This window comes from Ranitomeya imitator, chromosome 1 (assembly GCF_032444005.1).
Source record: "Ranitomeya imitator isolate aRanImi1 chromosome 1, aRanImi1.pri, whole genome shotgun sequence".
Classification (NCBI taxonomy): Eukaryota; Metazoa; Chordata; class Amphibia; order Anura; family Dendrobatidae; genus Ranitomeya; species Ranitomeya imitator.
In genome coordinates this window covers 646,797,437-646,816,470 of record NC_091282.1, presented here as the reverse complement: position 1 = coordinate 646,816,470, position 19,034 = coordinate 646,797,437, and the positions used below count along the sequence as shown (strand labels likewise).

Genomic DNA, 19,034 nt, shown 5'->3' with positions numbered 1-19,034 from the left:
CCTAGCAGATGGCTTGAAGGGTTAGGAAAATGGGTTTTCCCCTGTTCCTGAGTACAAATGGTCTCCTCGCAACTTTGAAAAAAAAAAATGGATTAGAAATATTATCCAACTTAAAAATTCCGAAAAATTGAAAAAAAAAAAAAAATCTATATAAAAGTTAAAGCAGCAGTACTTACATCAGACATGCAATCTAATAGACAATTGATGGTCAAGCAGATGCATGAAATTTTTTTTTTTTTTAAATCACGAAGGGTAAACAGGGCGTCATCTACAAAAAAAAATTTTTTTATATATATATATATATATATATATATATATATATATATATATATTTAGTTTTAGAAAAACTAAAACTAATAGTTAGTTTTAGAAAAACAAACAATTGTAGAAATGGGAAGGATAAAGAAGGTATTTCACCCCAAGCAAAAATTAACTTTAATCTGTATGAACTGTTTTTTTTTTTTTTCTTTTGAGAAGTTCCAGAGAAAAGGCAGAGAATCAATGTACGCGGAAGAGACAAGCGGGGCAAGGTGTTACCAGGACAGGTTGGACCGCATTCTTGGATGCGACATTGGGAACTACCATTCACTTTGAGGAACTGAGTAGAAAAAAAAAAAAAAAAAAAAAAAAAAAAGGATAGCACAGTAGCACCCGGGAGGGATAGAGGTGTCCAATTCCTCATCGTTCAATTATCATACCATAGATGCAAAGGCAACAAAATTTTCCATATCAGATTCATTGCCGTTCTTGGCAGAGGAAAAAGTTTCAAATGAAGCAAAGGCCGCACCCAGTTTCATAAGACAGACCATTACTCGTTACCGAAGGATCTGCATTACAGGCAGTCCCAATGGTACGATTTTCTCTAGAAGAGCTAAAATTACCAAACGTTTCACCAAAGAACAGAAAGGAGACATATGCCAACTAGGATTGTCAGAAACCACAGACTAATCCTGAAGTTGTGCATAACTGCTTTCTTAATTTCAATCTTTCGAGGAGGAATTTTATGGAGGACAACCTGTACAAGTTCTCCACCAAATGTCTGCAGACTCAAAATTCGAGGCAGATCACAACGCCCCAAGTTTCGTATGAGTAGTCCTACACATGCTAGCGATGAAGCTCGGGCGTTAATTTTCTTCAGTCGCCGATTTTATGAACAAAAGGAAAAAAAATAAAATAAAAAAAAATAACTCAAGAAAAGAGAAAAGTTAAGCATCGCTCGACCCTAAAAAAAAAAAAAAAAAAAAAAAAAAAAAAAAGACTGCCTTTCGGAGAGGTCTTGAACGTTTGACCGACAGACGTTCCAACCTTTTACATTTCAACGAAGGAAGGACTCGCCCTCTATGATCTGACCATCATCCAAAGACACCTAATCGTGATGACATTCCATAGAGAAAAGAGGGAACTGTACAAAAAATTTAAAGAGATGGCCATTTCAGGTTGGGAAATTGTGGTGACCCTCCAATGGACAAGAGGAAAGCTGTAAAAATCTGGTCTTCACCAATCTTAATTCTGTCTTCCATAGATCCCACACGTAAGTAATCTGCTCAGCTCTTTGTCCTTAACGATAAGGACTCTAAAAAGGGGGTCTGATCTGACACTTCAAGTCTCCTAATTACCAGGAATGCATGGACGTCACAAGAGGAAATCAAAGCAGACGTCTGTGTGAGAAAGCTGAGACAAAAGGGAGAAGATCAGTGGTGGAACATGTGCAGTTTGTATTTCCCTTAACTTCCTGCGTTCACTTGAGTTCGCTTCCTGTAGGTCACAAAAACCACAGGTTCCACATCCTGGCATTTCTACTCCCGCGCGTCTGAGGAACCAGGAACGAAGGTCCTTTTTTCTATCACTAGGTCACTGACCTGGATCTGCTCGTTTTGTGGAAAGAGTACTGCTGCGTTAAGCTTTTCTGTGTAAAATCATGACACTTCAGGTATAAAAATAGGACTCCTCGTCCATGATGTCACAAAGGGGTGTGTGGGGAAAATATGAATGAAGACCTCTTCATCCACACCCACTCGTAAACTCACCTCTAGTTAGTACAACCTATGTTGTAGTGTCAAGTTTTCCAGCAAACCCACCTACCTACCCTGTTATTTTTGGAAAAAATATTTTCGTAATTATTTTTTTGCTAAAAGTGCAGAACCCCTGAATACGTGAAAGAGCAACCCGTATATCAATACTTTGAGAGGGTAAAATCCATGAAAAGCAACATTACTCTACCAAAAAATAAAAAAAATAATATATATATAGATATATATAATTTTTTTTTTAGTAAATCACCTGCAAAAGTAAAAGTCTGGGAATAAATGAGACCAAAATAGCTAACCAAGCCCCTTTCTGCAGCAATGCCACATAAATAGAATACATAAAGAAATAATATGGGCTTATTCCAGTACTAGGAGTCAGCAGCTGCAGCAACGGCATTGGTTGCCACTGACAGGTCGGAGGAGCGGCAGCCATTGATGATGCAGCTGACCTTCCTGCACTCTCTATCCTCCACCACTTCCGCCTGCCTCTCGCCATTCCAGAGACGTTTGAGGCGCAGCTTCGGCGGCAGAGAGTCCTCCTTCTTTTCGACTACGGTGGTTTCGTCTTTTACAGGCTTCTCACCAAACTCAGCTGGACCTTCTGTACCTTCCCTGGGGTAGCTAAATTTGGATGAAGCGGTGGAGAACTGCGGCCAGGAAGGAGCTGCGGGTTTGACAAAAGTATGGCCTGGCTTATCAGAGTCCAGATTTGGAGAAAAAGCTTCAGATTCATCAGATTCTTCCTTCTCTACATGGTCCGGGCAACCTTGTTCCTCATCAGAAAAAAGATAGTCATCATCAGAAACTGGCTCCACTTTCACGGGCAGCAGAGGAGGTTGTGGAGGAGCCAGTCGTTTTTCCTCAGAGCTTTGGGCACTTTCTTTATTTTTACGTCCCATTGGAGGTGGCTGCAGTTTGATGGGGAGTGATGGCTGATCTTCCGGTGGGAAGGGACGATGAAGCGGCGGCATCATGAAATTCGGAAATCTTGGTAAAGTCCGTGGACTTAAGTGGTAGTTAAATACGGAGCAGGCTTGGGCCTGCAGGTAGTGTTTCATCTCTTCTGGGTTGAAGTTGAAGCAGCTGCTACTTTGGAAAGCTGGGCTCAGTCCAGGAGAAGGACTGTATGAAAAAACTGTTGGCGTTAGCGACAAGGCTGGCGAGATTGGTACACTCATGAGCCCGCCACGCCCAGGAAGCGGAGACACGGCAAAGGGACTGTGGGCATCTGGGTACATGCCAGGCATCGAAAAAACTGGAAGCATGAGATCAGGTTTATGCTTTTGAAGGCCGTGGTGACTGGTTACAGCGGTATTCCGATTGGACATGTGGTCCGCCCCGCGACGCCAGTCTGCCGAATGAAGCTCTTCCTGTTCGGTAGGAATTGGTTTCCTCTCGCTGCCGTCGTTCAGGGATTCCCTGCTGGACTGGGCAGAGGAGCTTCCAGTAAAATGATTCATGTGCCCGTCTTCACTGGGGGAATCTAAAGGCGAGAAATGGAAATGGGACGAGGCAGTGGGCACAGGGGGTGCACTCTGAGGAACGCCACCTAAGAAAACAGAAAAAGAAAAAGTAATATGTAAACCTGAAGATGTAAAGAAAAAAAAAAAAAGTAAAGGAGCCAGTTCAGATATTAAAAAGAGGTTCCCCAACTCAATGTGCAACTGTAGTTTGTAGAGAGCAGATAAGATGCCATGAGAGCTGCGTACGGGTCCAGACTAACCGCTCTGCTCAATGACCAGAGAGAAGCTTCAACCTCTACATTTCAGAGATTGGGGTCTCGGCAGCCAGACCACTCAACCAAAATCTCTGACATCACTAAAGGAAATCCATTAATATGGTGGAATAGATGAGGGCATCTTGCTCACTGTTTGCGAAGCCTTTTAGAAGCGGTGGACTTTCATTCGGCGTCTGTCAGAAGTTGCACTGTCATGATGGATTTTGCAGTCCTTCAGGTGTAGTGTACAATCCGCTGAAGAAAAGATGCCAACTTGGCATTGTAATCCAAGATGACAACTTTCAAAGACCACCCATGGGAGACAAGCCAATCAAAAAGTGCCAACCGAAATGACTGTAGGGCCGATATTGAAGGAGTCCTACTCTACAAGAACAGCGCGCGATACACTAAACCTCTGTGCACACTGGGGAAGAACCTTTTGCTTGCTTTATATTCAGGGAAAACATTTTGACGAGTGTTAAATGGGTGGAAAAAAAATCCACATACACCATGATGCGGCTATGTTGTACAGGAGGGGAAAAAAAAAAAAAAAAAGGAAAATAATGCCCCCTCGACTAAAAATGGAGCAAATTCGTATACTAAGTGACCTAAACTTAAGATGATGGCCACCATTTCATCAAGACTAATAGTTTTTCACACCAGTCTCTATGAGGGGCAGGGTGGAGCCAAAAGCGCCTGGTTCATAAGAGGCGCACCCCTATTAATGAATCCTGTAAGGCATGAAGTTGCACAACGAACGCCATCTCTCACATGAATATGGAGATTGGGGGTTGCCACGTTGCTCTCCTGCCCACTTTATCAGAGCCAAGTGAAAACGTGAAAAACGCCCCAAAATTTTTTTTGCACATTTTCAAATGCTGTTATTTAATGAATTGGAGAAACAATTAAAAAAAGTCACCATTATGCGGTATCCTGCATACAAAAATTAGCTTTTGTTCTTTTTGCCCTGTCCATTTCAGGATTAATTACATGCTTAACACCCCTCAGGTACAGATTCTGACTTTTTTGGCCTCTGCTTCCCTCACTACAGGAGCAGCTGTTACAAAGAGCAGAAATGAAACCAGAATGTTGGCTCCTTACTAACAAGGTTGTGTTTCCTGCTCGTTCTGCCCCCCCCCCCCCCCCCCCGGCAGGAAAAGAGAACCCGCAATGGATGAAGTCTGACATGGAGAGTTGGGCAGCATCCGTCTCCCATCACAATGCAGAAACACTAAACCCCCGGCCGGCAATGACCTGTCTGACCCTCAGGCCGCTGATATTCACAGAATAGCAGGGAAATTCCATCACAATTCACAGAATTTACAAAAAGAGAAGTGCTGTGGCCGATGGCTACCGGCACGCCAAGGAGGAACGTGGCATTTGATTTCTGTAGCGAGAGGACGATCAGCGCCGGTACTGGAAGGGAGTGCCTCGACTTACGCACTGCAATTTGCAAGAATTGTCTGTTCCCCAAATATAGATGTACAGTCTATGGGAGCACAAAGGGGACCCCAAATTTCTAAAACTACTTGCAGGGCTATATAGGTCCTATTAGACAGAGCTGATAAATTTTGTATTAAAGTCACATTCAAATTAACCTGAAAGTGCATTGGGGGCGTGTCTACATACTTCACAGCTCTGACACACCGACAATGCACTCTGAAGTGGCTTAAAGGAGCACACTTATCCCTCCACAGCCACCCAGACCTAATTCTAATTACTCTTTATCTTACCGTTGGGCCTGATGTTGATGAACGGGTAGTTGGGCATGACCAGCTTGTTGAAGTTAAATTTGTAGGTGAAACGCTTCCCCTTCGTTTTATGCAAGATCCTTTTGTTATAATAATATCTGCCAAGGAAAAAGTACCAGATTAAGTAACAAATCTAAAAAAAATACTAACAAAATCTAATTAGCATAATCTAATAAAACAAAAAACAACTAAAATTGCAAGAACCTCAATAATAAACTAAAAAAAAAAATATATACATATTTAAAAATTACAAATTAAAAATAAATGATAATATTGAAAAATAAAGACTCCATAAAATCTATATACATAATTGTCTAAGGGGTACTTCCGTCTGTCTGTCTTTCTGTCACGGATATTCATTGGTCGCGGCCTCTGTCTATCATGGAATCCAAGTCGCTGATTGGTCGCGCCAGCTGCCTGTCATGGCTGCCGCGACCAATCAGCGACGGCCATAGTCCGATTAGTCCCTCCCTACTCCCCTGCCGTCAGTGCCCGGCGCCCAAATACTACCCTCCGGTCTCCCCCCGCAGACCCCGGCAGTGCCAGTCTCCTGCCCGCAAACAGCTCAGGTGGTGGGCTCCACACTCCCACCAGCCTGGCACACCGCCCTCAGCCTCCTAGGACCGTCCTCTGCTTACCATCACCCCGTACTTGAGAGCTATGCCCTGCAGGGTGTCTCCGGGGCAGACCGGGTGCTCTATGTACCTCTCGGCCCACGGCGCCGTCAAGCTGGCCGTGGCTGTAGCACCGGGCACAGTCCCGCCATCTTCTGCGCAGGAATACATGCTCCGGTAACGGTAAGAGCACTACATGTGCTGAACTAGAGCCTCCACTGCCAGCAGCCGCCGGCGGGGGCGCTCCTCTCGTCCAGCACGGAGAAGCGCGGCCGTGTTATCCCGGGACCCCCGGTATAGAACACGTGTCCGGGAACGCTGCGCCCCTGGCGGCATCTCCAGGCTGCATGGTGTGCACTGCGGACATGCTGCGACCTCAGGACACAGTACCATTCATCTCTATCAGTGCTGTTAGTATTTTATGTGCTATATACACTACGTGGCCTGTGTTATATACTACGTGGACATACATATTCTAGAATACCCGATGCGTTAGAATCGGGCCACCATCTAGTTATAAATGTTTATAATTAAATAGTAAGCAACAATAAAATTAATGCAAATATATAAAACAGCTTGTAGTCGGACGTGTCGTTCCCTTAGCCGGAACCATTGTGCATCATATACATAGTAACATAGTTATTAAGGTTGAAGGAAGACTTTAAGTCCATCTAGTTCAACCCATAGCCTAACCTAACATGTTGATTCAGAGGAAGGCAAAAAAAACCCATGTGGCAAAGAGTAAGCTCCACATTGGGGGAAAAAATTCCTTCCCGACTCCACATACGGCAATCAGACTAGTTCCCTGGATCAACGCCCTATCAAGGAATCTAGTATATATACCCTGTAACATTATACTTTTCCAGAAAGGTATCCAGTCCCCTCTTAAATTTTAGTAATGAATCACTCATTACAACATCATACGGCAGAGAGTTCCATAGTCTCACTGCTCTTACAGTAAAGAATCCGCGTCTGTTATTATGCTTAACCCTTCTTTCCTCCAGACGTAGAGGATGTCCCCTTGTCCCTGTTTCAGGTCTATGATTAAAAAGATCATCAGAAAGGTCTTTGTACTGTCCCCTCATATATTTATACATTAACATAAAATCACCCCTTAGTCTTCGTTTTTCCAAAGTAAATAGCCCCAAGTGTAATAACCTATCTTGGTATTGCAGACCCCCCAGTCCTCTAATAACCTTGGTCGCTCTTCTCTGCACCCGCTCTAGTTCAGCTATGTCTTTCTTAAACACCGGAGACCAGAACTGTGCACAGTATTCTAAGTGTGGTCGAACTAGTGACTTGTATAGAGGTAAAATTATGTTCTCCTCATGAGCATCTATACCTCTTTTAATGCATCCCGTTATTTTATTTGCCTTTGTAGCAGCTGCCTGACACTAGCCACTGAATATGAGTTTGTCATCCACCCATTCTCCCAGGTCTTTTTCATTGATGGTTTTGCCCAGAGTTTTAGAATTAAGCACATAATTATACATCTTATTACTTCTACCCAAGTGCATGACCTTACATTTATCCCCATTAAAGCTCATTTGCCATTTATCAGCCCAAGCTTCTAGTTTACATAAATCATCCTGTAATATAAAATTGTCCTCTCCTGTATTGATTACCCTGCAGAGTTTAGTGTCATCGCAAATAGTGGCTCTTGAAAAACTCTTCCCACCCCGCATGGTGGAAGACAAAGTCTACACCCCCTGTGTGGGGAAAGTAGATATATCAGGACGGGCCGGCCTGCACTGTGAGGATGAGTGAGAGGAAGCAGCCATCTGCGTGGCGGAGACACTGCAGGCGATCAGCAGAACACATGTGTGATCACAAGAGACGACGCTCTGCACACAGCCGGATCCGGTTTACAGCTCTGGGAAAAAGAAGAGGTGGAGGGCGGCTCGGGGCAAAACCAAACTCTTAGGAATGTACGTTGACGTTAATATGGGTCCTGTCATGTGCCGGATTGTCAGGTACTTTAAAGAAAAACTGCAGTATATGGAAAGTTTCCATTTTTCCATCATTTGCAGATCAATGCCGTCTCCACTGCTTTCCCTTCCCGCTAGAGATAAACAGTTGCAGTCGCACGTCACAATCTACTTGCAGGTTTTTTTTTTTTTTTGCAAGAGAGTCAGGGTTAAAGAGCCCAAACTTATCCATGGGAACCTGAACACGTGCAAGAGGAAAAACAGACAAGTGGAGGGGGATTAAGCTGCGTCATCGGTTTATGGTGCTGGAAATACCGGCCGGGTAAGAAGCGTCTCCCCTTACACCCCAAATGACTCCCGTGTCTGCCCAGTGATGCTCATTCAATGCTACAGACACCGAAAAATCTGCACACATCTCCAGCCATTATCCACACGTCATGGGTGAACTGCAGGTTCTACAGAAACGCAGTAAAATGGTGCAATTACAGAAGCGTGTGCGAGCTCCACCTCAGCATTCAGAGAACTGAGAGGAGACACATTCCTCCCGTCATTAGGGATCATCTGCAAGTCACACCCAGAGTGATTACGGCTAATAGCGGCCAGGAGACCTGCTGCAAAACATACTGGAAATTAAACAACTCATTGTCCAGCCCTGATTAATGCCATCGCCGAGAGCAGAACAGAAAAACAATACTAGAATTAGATCATTAACATGTATTTAAAGAAAATAAAAAGGATGGTATTCTATTCACATTCTAAATATTTTCATCTACAAAGAGATATAGATATATATATATATAGATTATATATATATATATATATATATATATATATATATATATATATATAAACAGTTTTGTAATTATAAAGATACAATTTAGAAAAGCATACTTAGAACAAAATATAATTTATTTTTAGAATTTTAATAAATTTATAATCAATAATTTAAACTGTTTATTAAAAATAGTTATGTAATAGTTTAGAAGAAAAATATATGTAATTTTAAAATTTTCCATTTTATTTTATTAATATAACCGTATATTTGTAGTTTAAGATTAAACAAATATATTTATACAAAAAAAAAAAAACCTCCCAACACTTAACACCTATTCACGTGGTTCATTATTTTTCCGCAATGCGTTTTTCATGCGGAAAAACACACATGTGCACAGAAATTGCGGATTCCATTATAAATGATGGGATGCTTAATGTATGCAGATTTGCGGTTTTATAGCGTTTTTATAGCGCAAAAATGCTAAAAAACGCAAATAATCTGCAACGTGTGCACATAGCCTAAGAGTGGTTAAAGGTTGTCAACCCCCATAACTATGCAGAACTACCATGCTCCTCAAGTCCTGAAGACCCTCCAGAATGCCCTTACCGGAGTGCCCGGCTGAGCTTGTCGTAGTTCATCTGCGGCTTGCACTTCCTTCGGCCCCACAGCCGGGCCACCTCATCGGGGTCCTTGATGACGAACTCCCCGTACTCCCCCTGCTGCCAGGCGATGACGTGGCGGAATTCCTCCTTCTGCAGCAGCTCCAGGATGAAGTGCCATAGCTGGATCTGCCGTGAGCCTGGGCTGGACTCTGCCTTATATGCCCAGTCCGGGAAGTGATAACCTGCAGATTGTTAAAGAAAATCAAATAAATGATAAAAAAAAAAAAAAAAAAAAAAAAGAAGGGACAAGTGATTGCAAAAGAAAAGGATCAGACAAAAACCATGGAAAAAAATAACTGAAAAATGAAAATAAAAAATACATTTAAGCAGAAGACATACAGAGAAATAGAGAAGAGCAGAGATAGATTAGATTTGCCAGCATTGGACAGAAGCACAAACACCAACCTACACATAAAAAAAAAAAAAAAAAAAAAAAAAAAAAGGGAAAAACGTCAGGCAAGCAGCTGCAGTCCTAACAAGAAGGCAGCGATAGCACCCTGTTCAGGATGAGAAGGAGGGTTATATAGGACGACAACATATCACTCGTCTAGGGATCACTGCGCCTACAGTAAGCGGGTTGTCCAAATTTTAGGATCATGAGGTCAGACCTCTGGTTCCTTCACAGCTCCTTTCAAAACAAGTCATCCGAGCTGCAGTACCAAGAACTGCCACCGTGCAGCGTAAGATGCTGTGCTGGTCCGCCATCCCTGGAACCAGCAGACCGGTGAGGCTGGCAGTGTCAGACCCATCTATATACAACTAGTGGTGAACGAATGTACTCTGATATAGTGTTATCCAACCAGTGTAATGAGCATCTCGGATAATATGTTAGAGTCCCGGCGGCTGTTAGACAGCCATAACACTTGTGTGAACTGCCTGATAGTTAGGCAGTGCCCCCGTGTGATGTGACAACAGCCGAAAAACATGCAGACACGGGGACTCAAACATATTATCCAAGCACGCCTGAGATACTCGGATAACACGTTATCCAAGCACGTTCACATATCACTATATACTAGTCATGGACAACCCCCTTTACAATTCAGAAGGAATCAGACTAACAAAAAAAGCACGAAATATAAAAATGGAACAGGCAGGTCAATAAAAGTAAGAGACAAAAGCAGAGATAATCAGACAGAAACAGGGCAGACACACTGACAGTGGACAGCAGAGTGATGTCAATCATCTAGTCTACCCCATAAACAAAGCTCATATCTGTACCAAGTACTCTCCCCGGACATATGGAAGTGCTCAGCACCCGGTATATAATCACATATTATAGACCCCTGGCCAGCACTAGGGTGTATGTGGTCTTTTACGCCATCCTATATACCCCTGGCCAGCACTAGGGTGTATGTGGTCTTTTACGCCATCCTATATACCCCTGGCCAGCACTAGGGTGTATGTGGTCTTTTGTGCTGTTTAACAACCAATCTTACCTCCCCCTCCTTTCGACTTTTCTGCAATACTGCAACCGGTTTTCATCTTTCTTCTTTCTGCTGACAAAAAAAAAAAAGAGACAAAAGAAATAAAAAAAAAAAATAAAAAATAAGAGCCTATACAGTACAGGAAGTTGATGCTGTAGCTTTATAACTCCGGCGGTGAGGAACAACTCAGACCGCTGCACGAAAGTACTTAAATTCACAACAAAAAGACCGCCACCCAATCCGCCCATTGTGGGATAGATATAGAGTATCCTCTAGATCAGAATCTGGTGGTCCCACATCAGAAGCCTTTCGTGATCAGATGATCAAAACTGTCAAAAGTAGACTAGCACAGCGCCATATTCTGTGCAGTGGCAGTTCTCGGGACGGCAGCTCAGCTTCCATTGATATGAATGTATCAGAAGCTGCTGAGCTGAGAAGGGCCACAATTCAGAATAGTGCCATCATGACTCCTTCAGATTATCAGAGGGTGTTGGGTGTCAGACCACTGTGATCCAGTACAGGTGACCCATCTTCTGTTCTGGTTTACCGCCACAGATCACCGGAGGGTGTCAGATCTCAATCATCTAATATCAAGGACAGGACTTCACTATTGGAAGCCCAGAGAAACCCCTTTAATGACAGCTGCAGGTTCAACATCCATAATCACGACCCATCCCAGGAATAAAGAACTCACAGCACTTTACCCCCTTCAGTACGGCTCCATTCAAATAAACAGGGTGCAGCCAGGTGTTCAGGACCGCCACTGTGCAGTGAAAGGGGGACACAATCATAGGAGCATAACCTGAACCTAAGGAAGGGAGGTCTGTGTATAATACTACACGGCGTGCTGCTGCCTTGTCACAGGTGAGCCTTGCGCTGCACTGATCCGCGTATGACCCCTTTGTCTCATAACTTAAAAAGGAAACTCAACGGCTTACGCATTTCCTTCCTTGTGGTCGAAGCCGTGAAAAGCAGAGGACCGTCCACCCTCGCCACCCCGCTTGTGGTGACAAAGACAGTAGTGATCTCACAACAGAAGCGTCAACCCGGCACGTGGAGCTGAGAACTAATCCATAGATGGAAGGAATCATGGATGTCGATCCCTCTAGAATGGCGAACACCGCAGCACACTGCCGCACACCAGCCGTGACAGCTCCGCACACTGCAGCACCAGTCGTCACAGCGCCGCACACCGCAGCACCAGCCATCACAGCGCCACACACCGCAGCACCAGCCATCACAGCGCCACACACCGCAGCACCAGCCATCACAGCTCCGCACACACCGCAGCCCCGCCATGACAGCGCCGCACACACCGCAGCACCAGCCGTCACAGCTCCGCACACCGAAGCCCCCACCAACACAGCTCCGTGCACAGCAAACACCACAGCCCCCCCAACGTCACAGCTCTGGGCACAATAAACATCGCTGCTCCGATCACACTGACTTCAATAGGAGGTCAGCTAGAGTACTGAGGAACGGTAACTACATGGTGTGGCCCAGCCCAGTGTCCCTTGCCTTTCCAGGAACTGATCGCTGGGAAATCACACCCATCCTAATCAATATTTAAGTCCAGGACAACTCCTTTAAAAGGCTTCCCCTGAGCAGGGAAATGCACATCTTTCCAGTGGCCCATCACCATATCAGTCCATAATGTCCTGTGTAAGCCCGTGGACAAGTGGGCCAATGTTTTAGGAAGGAAGCCATATCTTGTAATCCTGGCCCACTCTTTTAAAAGGGTTTGTATCAAGTCCAGAATTGATCTAAAAAATAAGGCCACAGGTAGATGCAGAATTAGGTCAGTGGTTCTATTGAACTTTGTCCCCCCACAAGGCAAGGAAGACATGTAGAAGGAAGTGGCGAGGAGCAGGTGTGAGGATTAGGTTACAGCGAGAAATACCGAGACATGTCTCTAATGGGTGGACGTTGTCAGACAGCGGCACATATCCTCCTGCAGCACACGCCGCTTGCTTGGGATTTCTCCATCGCTGCAGTACATTCCATCCTCTGGTGAACATCTGAACCTACAGAGCAGTTACCTCCTATACAGAAGCTACAGGCGAACCACTAAAGGGTCAGAGTGGATGCCCCATACAGCTGCAATGTAATAAAGACTAATATGGTGCCCATGATGTACAACCGTAGTCTCCGCCAGCAAAGCCAGGACGTTGAGAGGCACAAGTCACCAACTCCCCAAACACAGAACCACAATTGCCAGCATATGGCGGGCTGTAGCCAAGCCCAAAACCAGCATCCTGTGCCCAGAAGAAGTATATAGATTCCAATTTAAGGGAATTGGAATTTTCTTTAACACATGCAAGTGAGATACTTTTTTCTTCCTAATAATCCATATTAAAGGAAACCCTGAACAGACACTTTCCAGCCCAGTCCTGATCGGCATGTGGGGGGCATGGGACAACTGCACATGAATGGTAGGAACAAAACACAACCACCACACATTGCGTAATCCCAGTAACCTTCCTGTTATCTACTGATAGCACCGACTAGCAGACGCATCCAGCCCTGTATTCTGCACTGTCCTCCCCTGATATACATGTCGCTGCGTCTGATCAGCAGGGAGACCGCCTGAGAATGGACCACAACAACCGCACGCGGCCAGGAATGGCAGCACAGCTGGATATCATACATTACGGCTTTATACATAGTTGTCCCACTAAATACAGATGTGATCATTGGGGTCCAAGCAGTACAGCCCTGCACCCCACCACTGTGTCGCTTCCCCAGCTCCTTCCTCTGCAAGCTATGACATCTGCATGAATTCCATAGAAGTAAATGAAGCGAAGGTCACACATCACTGTGTTTACACAGGGAACTTCTGACCTCAGCACTAGGGATCAAGCAGGAGCGGAGGGGGCACATACTTATCACAAGTCACCAGGGACATATCCGTCAGGCTGGAGCGACACAGTGACATGCGTCACACAACAAGTTACCGAAAAGTCACGACAGAAGCCATGGCAGCACTTACCATCACACCACTGCTGCAGACACACATGGGTTACAGCCATCCAAAGCTGCGGCAAGTGTCACAGGTGATAAAAAAATATCCAACACTTGAGATTCTGTGAGACACCAGACACATCCAGAGATTCTGCGAGACACCAGAGACATCTAGTGCTGCAACATCGCTCACCGCCAGCCCTACAGGGAACAGACTCTCCTGCCCTGAGGCAAAACCCCTAGCAGAGAGCCAGCTACACACACAGCCACCATCTCCTCCACCTCATCTACAGCTACCATCCACCGTGCCTACAGCCAGCATCCCGCCACCACACACACACGTACGTACCGCCGGCATCCCGCCACCATACACACACGTACAGCCGGCATCCCGCCGCCACACACACGTACAGCCGGCATCCCGCCGCCACACACACACACACACACACACACACACACACACGTACAGCCGGCATCCCGCCGCCACACACACACACACACACGTACAGCCGGCATCCCGCCGCCACACACACACACACACACGTACAGCCGGCATCCCGCCGCCACACACACACGTACAGCCGGCATCCCGCCGCCACACACACACACACACACGTACAGCCGGCATCCCGCCGCCACACACACACACACACACGTACAGCCGGCATCCCGCCGCCACACACACACGTACAGCCGGCATCCCGCCGCCACACACACACGTACAGCCGGCATCCCGCCGCCACACACACACACACACGTACAGCCGGCATCCCGCCGCCACACACACACACACGTACAGCCGGCATCCCGCCGCCACACACACACACACACACGTACAGCCGGCATCCCGCCGCCACACACACACACGTACAGCCGGCATCCCGCCGCCACACACACACACGTACAGCCGGCATCCCGCCGCCACACACACACACGTACAGCCGGCATCCCGCCGCCACACACACGTACAGCCGGCATCCCGCCGCCACACACACGTACAGCCGGCATCCCGCCGCCACACACACGTACAGCCGGCATCCCGCCGCCACACACACGTACAGCCGGCATCCCGCCGCCACACACACACGTACAGCCGGCATCCCGCCGCCACACACACACGTACAGCCGGCATCCCGCCGCCACACACACACGTACAGCCGGCATCCCGCCGCCACACACACGTACAGCCGGCATCCCGCCGCCACACACACACGTACAGCCGGCATCCCGCCGCCACACACACACGTACAGCCGGCATCCCGCCGCCACACACACACACACACACGTACAGCCGGCATCCCGCCGCCACACACACACGTACAGCCGGCATCCCGCCGCCACACACACACGTACAGCCGGCATCCCGCCGCCACACACACACACACACGTACAGCCGGCATCCCGCCGCCACACACACACACACGTACAGCCGGCATCCCGCCGCCACACACACACACACACACACGTACAGCCGGCATCCCGCCGCCACACACACACACGTACAGCCGGCATCCCGCCGCCACACACACACACGTACAGCCGGCATCCCGCCGCCACACACACGTACAGCCGGCATCCCGCCGCCACACACACGTACAGCCGGCATCCCGCCGCCACACACACGTACAGCCGGCATCCCGCCGCCACACACACGTACAGCCGGCATCCCGCCGCCACACACACACGTACAGCCGGCATCCCGCCGCCACACACACACGTACAGCCGGCATCCCGCCGCCACACACACACGTACAGCCGGCATCCCGCCGCCACACACACGTACAGCCGGCATCCCGCCGCCACACACACGTACAGCCGGCATCCCGCCGCCACACACACACACACGTACAGCCGGCATCCCGCCGACACACACACACACACACACACACACACACGTACAGCCGGCATCCCGCCACACACACACACGTACAGCCGGCATCCCGCCACACACACACACACACGTACAGCCGGCATCCCGCCGCCACACACACGTACGTACAGCCGGCATCCCGCCACACACACACACACACACGTACGTACAGCCGGCATCCCGCCGCCACACACACACCCGGCATCCCACCACATACACAGCAGGCATCCCCCACACATGTACAGCCGTCTTACCACCACACACACAGGTTAGTTCCATACAAGATGTACAGATGATAAAGTAGAGGTCATCCACATCATAAGCCGGGGGCATCAGACACGGGCCGGAGACACCCCCTATCAGGCATTTAATGGGGCGCAAGGGACCCCACGGTTCATACAAAGGTGACCTGGGACCAGGGCTATAAGGTGGTGGCCGCAGATTATACAGGCTGGACCCAATGACTGTTTGATCAGGAGCTAATGTCCACTCAGTGACAGCAAGCAGAGGTGTCCCAGAGGAAGGATACAGCAGACCCTGCACAGGAGTCACAGCGCCGCCCGGGGACAGGAGGCGCCGGACTTGTGACACCAGGCCCCTCTCCCTGCCACACTGCTGGAACTTGTAGTTCCACACAAACATTTCAGCACTGGTGATCCAACAAGAACCACAGGCAGCGGACACCCAGCAAATGTCTGCGGCCCCACACAACATTTTGCTGGACGGGCAGAGCAGTCAGGCCCGGGTGGGACACGGAGCTAGGAATGGACCGGGGAGAACAGAAATAGCCCGACAGGATTGATAACGCTCGGTGGGGAGCCGGACAGCCGCAGGCACTCACCAGGGGCAGCCGCCGCGTCTTCTCCTTTCTCCTCGGCTTCCAGTCTCCTCATACAGCGAGCAGGAAGTGCCTTAATAATCCCACTTCCGGTTTACGCTTCCTTCCCCCTCCTCCCTGCTACGTTGACGCCGGAGCGTGCATCCGAAACGTCATCGCCTAACCACGCCCTAACAAAAAGCTTGTCGCTTCGGATTGGACCGCGGAGGTGTGATGCACACGCCCACAAATAGGAATCTTGCACCCACTGAGGTCTCTTGACAACGTCACCAGCTCCCCCCCCCCTCATGCCACACACACGACGCAGGACGTAGAAGAAAAACAACACGTGACAATGAGGCAATAACTTGCAGGAGGCTGTAACCCAGGAACGCCGCAGGGAATCCTGGAACTTGTAGTTCCACAGCAGTTGAAGAGTTAAAGGGTACCTGTCAGCAGGATTGTGCACAGTCACCTACAGTGTCCAGGTCGGAGCCGTTACACTGAATAAAATGATACCTTGGTTGATGAAATCAGTCTTATGGTTGTTCTTTAATCTTTACTTTCAGTTTGTAGTTAATGAGATTCTCGTGCCCTAAGGCTACGTTTGCGTTGTTGGGCGCAGCGTCGGCGACGCAACCAACAACGCATGTACACCATGCAGCGTTTTGCGACGCATGCGTTGTCATAAGATCCTACTGTTCAGGAATTTCGGCGCAGGGAAAACGCTACAAGTAGCGTCCTCTGCTCCCTGTCTTGTGCGTCTATGTGACGCATGCGTCGTAAAACGCAGTACAACGCATACCGGCGCATGTCCATGTTAAAGATAGGGGAGCACGACGCATGCGTCGGTATGGGTCGACGACGCTGCGCCCAACAACGCAAATGTGAACGTAGCCTTTGGCGGGGCTGGTGCATGCGGTGCTCTGATTAGGTATTCATAATGCAGCCTGCTGATAGGCCACTGATCGATCACTGACCTGCCCCCTACTTTGCATAATGAATATACTAATTTGTGTACTTGAAAAAAAGCATGTCACTTCATCAAAATGGCGGCGCCTGCGCACTTTCTCTTATGGGTTAGCGCCTATTATCATCCAGTGTTTCAAAGGAAAAAAAATCATCAATATGGCGTCGTCGGGTGCGCCTGCGCATTAGCATCTCCCGTCACTGCCTGCTGCTTGTTGCTGCAGCCAATAAAAAACAAACAAAAACAAAATGGCGCCAGAGAGAGAGTAGTATTTATCGCGTGCGGAGAGAAGCTACTGCGCCCGCCTCTGGCATTGGTGAGATCGTTCGTCTTTATGCTATATTCTCACAGGTGGCATATTTTGCATCACATAGTTTGTGACATTTTTGTGATAACCTTGATTACTTGAATGCATTTTGAATGTGGCAGCCAGGGTCATATTTCTGTCCAGCCGCTTCACCGATGCCTCCATCTTGTGCCAGTCATTACACTGGCTACCCATTCACTACAGGGTCCAGTATACACTGATCTCTCTCACCCACAAAGCTCTCCACAGTTCTGCACCGCCTTATATCTCCTCTCTCATCTCTGTCTATCACCCTACACGTGCCCTCCATTCTACAAATGACCTAAGACTAACATCCCCGTAATCCGAACCTCACACCTCCGTCTCCAAGACTTCTCTCGTGCTACACCAGCTCTCTGGAATGCACTTCCCCAGACGATCAGACTGATACCTAGCCCCGACCTACTCAAGTGCGCTTTAAAAACCCTTCTCTTCAAATAAGCCAAGTCACGTAGTATATTGCCCAGTCACGTAGTATATTGCCCAGTCACGTAGTATATTGCCCAGTCACGTAGTATATTGGCCAGCCACGTAGTATATTGCCCAGTCACGTAGTATATTGCCTAGTCACGTAGTATATTGCCCAGTCACGTAGTATATTGCCCAGTCACATAGTATATTGCCCAGCCATGTAGTATATTGGCCAGCCACGTAGTATATTGCCGAGTCACGTAGTATATTGCCCAGTCACGTAGTATATTGCCCAGCCACATAGTATACAGCACAGAGCCACGTAGTATACAGCACAGAGCCACGTAGAATACAGCACAGAGCCTTAGTATATTGGCCAGTCACGTAGTATATTGCCCAGCTATGTAGCATATTGCCCAGCCACGTATGTAACAGGTTAAAAAATAAACATACTAACCTTCTGAACAGCCCTTGTAGTCCTGTCGCTTGTGTGCGGTGCACGCGGCAGCCTCCGGTCCCAGGTTTGGTATGAGCGCAGGACCTGTGATGACGTCGCGGTCACATGAGCGTGACGTCATGGAAGGGGCTTATTTTAGGTAGCCCACTGCTCTTCAATATACCACGAACTGCAGGGATTTATGTATATCCCGCTTTACAGTTCCACTTGAAACTTGCAGCTCTCTGGCGCCCCCCTTACTCTCAGGTCAGACTAGGTACTGCGCCTAGGGTAATTAGTTGCCAGAAAGGCTGCCTGCTAT

At 47.8% G+C, this 19,034-nt stretch overlaps 1 protein-coding gene across 2 annotated transcripts; it reads right to left on the bottom strand.

Annotated features, from left to right (window-relative positions):
* Positions 1–331: 331 nt before the first annotated feature.
* ETV3 (ETS variant transcription factor 3) lies at positions 332–16,649 on the bottom strand. 2 transcript variants are annotated; one of them, XM_069728297.1, is made up of 5 exons: positions 16,574–16,649; positions 10,914–10,973; positions 9,419–9,656; positions 5,478–5,593; positions 332–3,576 (listed from the first exon to the last, which is right to left on the bottom strand). In XM_069728297.1, exons 1-5 carry the CDS (start codon positions 16,623–16,625, stop codon positions 2,396–2,398), a joined length of 1,647 nt encoding a protein of 548 aa, XP_069584398.1. In that variant the 5' UTR covers positions 16,626–16,649; the 3' UTR covers positions 332–2,395. The 2 variants fall into 2 exon arrangements, with proteins under 2 accessions (XP_069584398.1, XP_069584405.1); XM_069728304.1 differs by having other exon boundaries at positions 10,914–10,970; positions 16,574–16,638.
* Positions 16,650–19,034: the final 2,385 nt, after the last annotated feature.